The sequence below is a fragment of the Triticum urartu genome, chromosome 1 (assembly GCF_003073215.2).
Source record: "Triticum urartu cultivar G1812 chromosome 1, Tu2.1, whole genome shotgun sequence".
In the NCBI taxonomy this organism is placed as follows: domain Eukaryota; kingdom Viridiplantae; phylum Streptophyta; class Magnoliopsida; order Poales; family Poaceae; genus Triticum; species Triticum urartu.
The window spans coordinates 511,231,933-511,240,523 of NC_053022.1; the positions used below are offsets into that span (position 1 = coordinate 511,231,933).

At 42.7% G+C, this 8,591-nt stretch overlaps 1 protein-coding gene across 1 annotated transcript; it reads right to left on the reverse strand.

The window, feature by feature from the left end:
• Positions 1-1,908: 1,908 nt before the first annotated feature.
• LOC125523949 lies at positions 1,909-5,736 on the reverse strand. The gene is made up of 4 exons (XM_048689025.1): positions 5,591-5,736; positions 5,132-5,172; positions 2,682-3,021; positions 1,909-2,591 (listed from the first exon to the last, which is right to left on the reverse strand). Exons 3-4 carry the CDS (start codon positions 3,015-3,017, stop codon positions 2,415-2,417), a joined length of 513 nt encoding a protein of 170 aa, XP_048544982.1. The 5' UTR covers positions 3,018-3,021; positions 5,132-5,172; positions 5,591-5,736; the 3' UTR covers positions 1,909-2,414.
• Positions 5,737-8,591: the final 2,855 nt, after the last annotated feature.

Consider the following 8,591-nt stretch of genomic DNA (forward strand, 5'->3'; position numbering starts at 1 on the left):
TGGGGCCATTGTTTTGTCAGAGGGGCGGCGGGAAGAAAGATAGGGTCGGTCGCATGTCCAACTCTAGTCATGCAACTGCATGTGTTTCTAACATGGTTGCAATTGGGAGCTTTGTTTTGTCAGAGGGGGTGGCGGCGGGAAGAGAGAGGGCAGCGGGGAGAGGGGGAAAATTAGTCATGCAACTGTAAGCGGTGTCCCCGGATTACAACTGCATGTCTTTTTTTACCAACATGATTGCAACTAGGCTTTTTTGCTTTGTCTGAACGACCAGCGGGGTGAGGGGGCTAGTTTTTGCAGAGCAGGTAAGATACCTCCCCCGTCAACTAGGCAAACACAATTCCCATTTTTTGTCGTGCCCGCAAACACAAATCAAGCACCCGATCTCACAACTAGCTTTGTCTTTTTGGTCGGAGCGCGGCATGGGGGCCATTTTCAAGATATATATTTTTCTATTTGTTACTTTTTTTAAAATCATATACAAAGTACAAACTTATTTATTTTTCTTTTTTCTTTTTGCATTAAATAGGTTTGTTTCCCCAAGGAATCAAAACTAAAAATCAATTATTTTGTATATTTTTTTAGGGAAAGTACCTTTATTTTTCTACAAGTCTCTGGAATGTGGACCCAGGGTCAACATCTCTCTAGAGACCACCCAACAGTACTGTTTGAAATCAGAAACGACAAGTTAATCATGTTCGTGCTTGAGCTCGAGGTAATTTTGTTCCCCTTGAGGCATGTGCCATGTTATAGCCGACATGCTATCTTCAAGGACACATTCAGGGAGGGAAATAAAATCCTCGTAAGTGACCACTCCTCAGTACTACCATGCAAGTGATTTGCACATGTAGTATTTCTCACTGTATTTGGTCGATCTAGCTCTTCTGGTCAACTACGACAGACTAAAGAATACCATTAAGAGGGGAGTTCAACTTAACTATCTCTGATGCAGATTTTGAATGATTTTAGTGTAGTATTCTTAGATGCTACTACTTTATTTTCTGACACAGGGCTGTGAAATTTTCTATAGATATTTTTGGTTATTATTAGGTGTGCTTGTCTAATCTACCTAACTGGTACAGTATAGTTGAGAGGGAATCCAATGGCCATCATCTTGTCAACATCCTTAATACCAATCAAGATCCCCTTTACTAAATTTGAACGACTTGTAGGTCATGTGTGGTTTTTGTCACACCCATGCTCAAATCATGAATTATGTGTTTTTTGTTGGAGCCACATTGTTTTTTTCTCATAGGTGTTGTTTGCTTGTGTGAAAATGGACCTGTTGAAATGCATGGACTATGGTTTGAAATTAGTGAGATCGATCGATGTGTTGTTTATTGATGTAACTAGGGCAGCAGAATTGATGAATCTTGAGTGTAGCCTGCTTCATGCATGGCACCACTCCACTCCGCAGCTTCAGCTTTATTACTCGTAGTTGCTGGTGCATAGTGGTGCATTTGTATTTAGTTTTTTCTTCTAAAACTACAGCTGTACTGCTTGATACTATCTTTTACGCTATGTTTGGATGTAGACATTGAAGACCTTGGTATTGCATTGGCTCCAATGCCTAATATCCCAAGGCATTGGTATTGAGCTGCAATGCCACACTTTGTGTTTGGATGTTCTTGTATTGGGCACTTGGAATTCAAGGGACGGAGCAATGCCAAATCTTGTTTGGATGCCCATAGTGTAGAATTGGACATTGTGAAGTGTATGAACAATATAATAATTGCTTGTACAAGTTTCGAAATGAAATCTGATCGTCATGCCATATACTTGAGATTATGTATTATAATACAATAAAATCGCATGCAAATAATTTAAAAATTGGTACAGACAACATCAATTATCCAAAATACATGAAAAATAGGCTGAAAAGTGTAGATAGGCAACAGGACCATACAATCATGCATTGGACAATATGAACTATTCAAAAGCGTGAAAAATAGGCTCAAAACTGTAGGTAGCAGCAGCATATTATGATAGCCTTGCCAACCCCATTACACATTATAACATGTCTCACATCATCCAGAACACATAACAAGTCTTATGCATCAACCATGCAACTTTAGGACAAGTTCAAAAGTCTCACACACACTAGGAGAACTAAAAGTAGCAGTACACATACATATTATCTATCAAGAGCCATTCTACTATTCCAACATCAACAACCATTCCTTCCTGAAGTTCATGGGAAGCTCAAGAAGTGCTTGGTACAAGCGTTCGCTAAGGATCAACTTACCATAAGATCGCAATATGTCACCACGAGCCAAATCAAGGATCATCTCAAGTGTCGCGAGGATTTCAGCAGGAGGTGTAACTTGGGGCAGAGGTAAAGGCTCAAGTGACTTCAAATCATCATTAAATGAGCCTTTCATATCCCCAAGTAGGCACAGGATGGCATCACCGGTCCGCTATTTTTTGTGTGGCACTTCAGGAGAGGCTTCATTGGGTTCCATAGTTGGTTCTACAACAGTTTCAGCACCTGTGCCAGCACCTTCACCATTTGCATGATCTTTTGAGTATATGGTGGTGATAGCATCCCAATTTTTAATGACCTTGTTCTTGTAAAATCCCACTTTCTTGTTAGCCTGCACACACACACAAAGAGAGTTGTCAAAGAAAGGTATATCTTACATATGTGCAATACAATCAAAATGTGGAACGGATAAATTTCTTACCGCGACATATTTAATCCACACATCTTCACTATCAATTGACAGCTTGTTATTGATCCAATCCCACCCAAATCCACTTTGAGAAAGCATCTTGCTAATGGCCTCATAGTGCTTTTCAAAGGTTTTGCACCTTGAACTTATGTTTTCCTTTGTGATGGTCACATTGCACTTCTCACTCACATTACCTATAAAAGCACTGTAGACATGGGACTTCCATCCATTCTGGGCATGATCACCATTGTTGTGATGCTCAACAAGGACCTCCAGTAGTGCAATGTCCATTTTATCTGTCCATGTGAGGTAATTTCTACCAAATTTTTTTCCACCTTCTTCAGCCATGGTCCTATAAGAAAATGCATGCACATAATATCCAAACACAAAGACAATGTAAGATGCATGTAAATTGAAACACAAATACAACAAGGTAATATCACACACACACATATATATATATATATTAATTTCTTAATATGAGGCATATACAAAATACCCAAAAGGTACCATTAGCAAGCTAGGCTATCACACAAGCAAAGTCCATGCAGTGCTGACCCACACATCCTAGCAAAGCCATATCAACTAGCTAGCACAAAAGAGAACGTACACCATTATCTAGTTGACCCACACATCCTACTCCAACTCTAGTTTAGCACGTCTCACGAGGTACTCATCAAACATGTCATTAGCTAGCTGCTCTCTAAAGTTGGTCCATGAAGTGCTGACTTGAACACTCCTAATTAAGTTGGCATCATCTAGAGGATCATCTTCAGAAGAGGCTATTTCATTATCCACTTCCACCAGCAACAAATCATCCATCACATGCTGCCTATCCCTTGAAAAGTTGTGTAACACACAACAAGCATTAATAATTCGATCTGAATGGAGCAAGAAATCCAGGACCGTTGGTATAACCAGCATCAACTAAATAATATTTCCCTAGTGTGGCAAGCAAGTGAGTTAGCTATCAATTACATAGGAGAAATGAATTACCAAGAGAAAGTGTCATACCATGTGGTACGACAAATGCATCTTGGCGGCTCAACCTCATTGCATCACGCAAGACTCTTGAGTCAGAAGCTGAACCCTCCCAGCCAGGCAAGACATACATAAATTTCATATTCCAATCAACCACACCAAGCATGTTAGTGGTGATAGCTTGCTTCCTGTTCCTATATCTCCCTTGGTCACACACAGGTACACAAACATCAACATGACACCCATCGAGCGCTCCAAGTGCATTACCAAACTACTTCCATTTGTAATCATCAGGTGGCTGAGTAGAAGGATCGGGAAGCTTAATGAACTCCCCGGTTAGAGATAGAATCGCTTTTAATACATCGTCAAAGTGTGTACTAATAGTCCATAAGGAGCGCTTGTAAGTGCCACCCAGAATCCTCATTTTGATACCATGGCCAACTACCAACAAGAACATTGCCACCTTTTCTTCCACGGAAACATAGACACTGTCATAAAGACCAGCCCTCTCATGCAACATGGTGCATAAGTCATGGAAGTTTCTTTTAGTTAAACGTAGCTGATCATAGAGCTTAATGAACTCCCCGGTTAGAGATAGAATCGCTTTTAATACATCGTCAAAGTGTGTACTAATAGTCCATAAGGAGCGCTTGTAAGTGCCACCCAGAATCCTCATTTTGATACCATGGCCAACTACCAACAAGAACATTGCCACCTTTTCTTCCACGGAAACATAGACACTGTCACAAAGACCAGCCCTCTCACGCAACATGGTGCATAAGTCATGGAAGTTTCTTTTAGTTAAACGTAGCTGATCATAGCATGTTACTTCTGCCCCATCATACAATCCTTTTAGCAAATACTTCCGATGAATGTTTTTTTCCTCATCGTCAGTAAAGCTTCCTAAATCCCTTGGTGCCCTCTGCGTACTAAGATATGCTATCCCAAGAAGAAACGATTCAAAGTATAGTTTGGTCAAAACTATTCGCCTCCTCTTTCTTCTTTTGTTCTCCTCGTTTATGTAAGCAACCAAGTCCAAGTCAGACATGGTGCAGCTACATTACATTTCAGAAATTAGACATGAATGCCTCATTCAATTAGCCATGAAAGACAAGCCATCAAAAATTCAGCAAGCAAGATATCAATCAGCGGGAGACAAGCAATCAAGCAAGCTATCAATCATTCATATATGAATAGCTATAAGCAAGACACCGTGCAACAAGCTATCTAAAATTATGCCAAAACAAGCAATCAATCAGCCGTGAAAGACAAGCATTCAGTCATATGCTGCAGCTAAGACTGATGTACTAATGTGTGCTACAACAAGTATCAAAATTTCAGCAAGCATTCAGTCATATAAGACATGGTACAAGAAGCCTTTACTATGAGGTATACTGATTTTTTCTATACATCATATGAAGGCATGACCAAACTGAAAATATTTGTTCCTTGTGAAAAGCACAAATTACTGATTAATATACCTTCAATCAGCCCAGGGATGTGCCAAACCAAGCCAAATAACCTGCAAAATTAAATTAAGAGAGACAATTAGTAAGATAGTATCTTAGCATGCAGAAGTTGGATGTATGCAAAGGGAAAGACAACGATTGACAGGCGGAGGGGCGACCATGGGGCAGAGGGAGGGACAACCGATGGGGAACAGGGAGGGGAGGCCATTGGATCTGACCGGGAGGGAGGGCTATGGGATTAGGGATGGGTTAGAGAGAAAGAAGAGGGATATGGGTGGGAGAGGAACAGGGCTGGGAGAGGGCCGTTCAGGGGATGGCTGACCGGCGGTGGGGGCGCAGGGGACAGAGGCGGGTAGGAGATTGGGGAGGATTGGGGTCGCGAGGGGGGGGGGGGTGAACCATAGGGAGAAGGCCTGCCATATTCAGATTTAGAGGAGAAGAAGGAGGGCGGCGGGGATGGAGGAGACCTACCGGAGACGGGAGAGAAGGCGGAGGACGGCGAGAGATGAGCACCGCTTCTCCTTGCTCCGCGCACCTGCTCTGTTTTTTTTTGTTTTGGGGAAGGGACGGAGAGGTAAAGGGAGCGGGGTTGGGCAATTTCACCCGAAAACCGAGCGAGGAGGCGAGGAATTCGCGCGGGGACTCGCTAGTCTTGGCGGGCTGTGTCCAATATCAGGTTGTAATTCCGCGACCGAATACTAAAGACATCCAAACGCTGGCATTCGGTAGTTACAAATGCCCAATGTCAATACTACCTCTCAATGCGTACATCCAAACATAGCGTTACTATTTTTTGGATGGAGGGAGTACCTCATTAATATTTTTTGTTCTCTTTCAGTAGATTTAGCACTAGTGTCCAGCTCACTTGTCCTAGTAGTTCACTAAAACTCTAGCTCACTCCAAGTTACAGGACGTCTCAGGTCAGCTGGGACGTCGACATCTAGCAGTTCCATTTGGAAATGGGCCTGCTGGAGCATGGCCTAATTTCTTTTGTTTGCTGCGTCCATAGACAGGGAGGGAGGTCAGCTATGACGTCAACTGCATGTTTCTGATGTTTGTTGCTTCCATGGACAGGGAGGGACATAAAACGGGCCAAACAAACAACAAAAACAAAAAAGACAAGCAAACAGAGCCCACACCCCAGGCCCACAATGGGGTAAATTAAGACCCAACAGGGAGGGAGATAAAATGGGCCTAATCTGTTCATGGTGATGTCAGCCGACTGAGACTTCGCGAAGTCTCAGTCGACTGAGACCTAGACATACCCTTAAAGTATACATCATATAAAAAAAATTCTAGCCAAAATTTTTGAATGTACACCCATGACCAACTGTGGATCTGCCCCCGGTGACACTTATTTTGGATCGGAGGGAGTATCATTTAAGATCGAACCCATTTATCTTCTTTGCTTTCTTATCTGTAAACTCGATATTGTTGAATCATTTGTGTCAAGCTTACCTGTTGATACATGGGTGAGCTGCAAGTTTGAGATGATCAACATGCCAGTTGCTCCAGTACTAGTTCTCCTGCACAAGAAATGACCACAGTCCCACTGAAGCTGCACAAGTTTTGGACTACTTGTTTCGGTTGATGAATGAAATGCCGCAATTCAAACTATGATGCCGAATTTCTGATTATGGTTTTGAGTTAGAGAAAGGAATTCCGTAAAGGTTGCAGTTAGCTGTAACCGGATGCACTAAATGCAGGTTACATAGACGTTGGCACTAAATTGAAGAAACAAACGGGCCTTAAAAGTAGTAGATGCCACTATACAAATTAAATATAATCACAAAACCGAAACATAAGAGATCGTCCATGATTTGTACGGTGCAAATGTAGTAAATCAGATCAGATGTATGCAGCGGATCTTGCGCTACCAAGGCGGACGAGCCGCCAAGTAATAGCGATTGTTTCGGTAATTTGTCGATGAGGGGTGGTGGCGCGTAGGTCTCACAGCAAACATGCGAGTGATCCTGAGGTCGAGAACACCGGGTTGTTGGGTAGAAGAGTTACCATCTGTGTTATGGAGCATCATGATGCACCCAACAGATCAACAGGATACACGCCGTTCTTCATGGTCTACGGAGCGGAGGCGGTTCTCCCAAGTGATATCCGTCATGACTCACCTCATGTGGCGGCTTATGTTGAAGCGGACAACGAGACAGCACGAAAAGACGCTTTGGACCTGTTGGATGAAGAACGTGACATAGCAGCCGCCCGCTCGATGATTTACCAACAGGATCTTCGTCGTTATCACAGTCGCCGAGTCAAAACCAGAACCTTTCAGGAAGGAGATTTGGTGCTTCGGCTCATCCAAGATCAGACTGATATGCATAAGCTATCCCCACCTTGGGAGGGACCTTTCGTGGTCAGCAAGAATCTGCACAACGGGTCATACTATCTGATTGATATTCGAGAGCATAAAGACTCACGTACATCAGAGGAGGAGACCAACAGGCCGTGGAACATAGCTCATCTTCGGCCTTACTATACCTGAGCCATTGGCTCTACTTATGTACATATTACGACGATGTATATATTATGATTAATATAATAAACCAGAACCTCAGCTAAAGCGGGGTATCTGTTCTTTTACATCATGTGTGGTTACACGGAGTTGTTCTAAAGCGGCCTCCGGTTTACCCCTTGAGTTAGCTTTTCAAAGCATCATGTAATATCACTTGGGGGCTTGGTCGTATCCGAACCAATGCAACACCTTTTGATAGGCGAAAGCCACCAGATCACTTGGGGACATGGTCAAGTCTGAACCAGTCACGCCTCTTGATCGGCCTAAGGCCACAGAATCACTTGGGGGCTTGGTCGAACCTAAACCATTGCCACGCCTCTTGATCGGCATAAATGCCACGGTTTCATTTGGGGACCTGGCTGACTTGAACCATAGCTACACCTATCGGGAGCTTGGTCGTGTCCGACCATGGTAACGCCATCTGATCGGCTCAAATAAGCCTCTTTTTGCAAACGGTTTTATCATTTCCTTTGCTTCACAATTTTCTTTGATATATATTTCTTTCTTTCTTGGGTTTTTTTAAACCGACAAAGTTTTAAACCGGTTCAAAGTGTCAATTGACGGAACACGGTCCATTTTTTAATCCGGAGACTATTTTCCCGGTTTGATTTTTTAACATCCTATTACGGAGTAACACGGTGTTTTATTATAACCCGGCACGGTTTACATGGTAAACCGGCATTATATATATACAGGAGCTGCTATCTCCTCCAACAGTGTGGGTTTATAAACCTCCGCTTCAAGATTGGCCAAGCCAACTTCATGCCCAACGATGGCAGGTATTATGTATCCCAAAGATTTGATCATATTTCAGATATTTTGATTTCACATATGTAGACATCATACTCCACCTGACGGTACAACCGCGGTGGCGCTTTAAGATTCTTTGTATTACAGAAAATACTTTGGAAAGTTCATCACCCAAAGGAAGAACAAGTTGCAGTA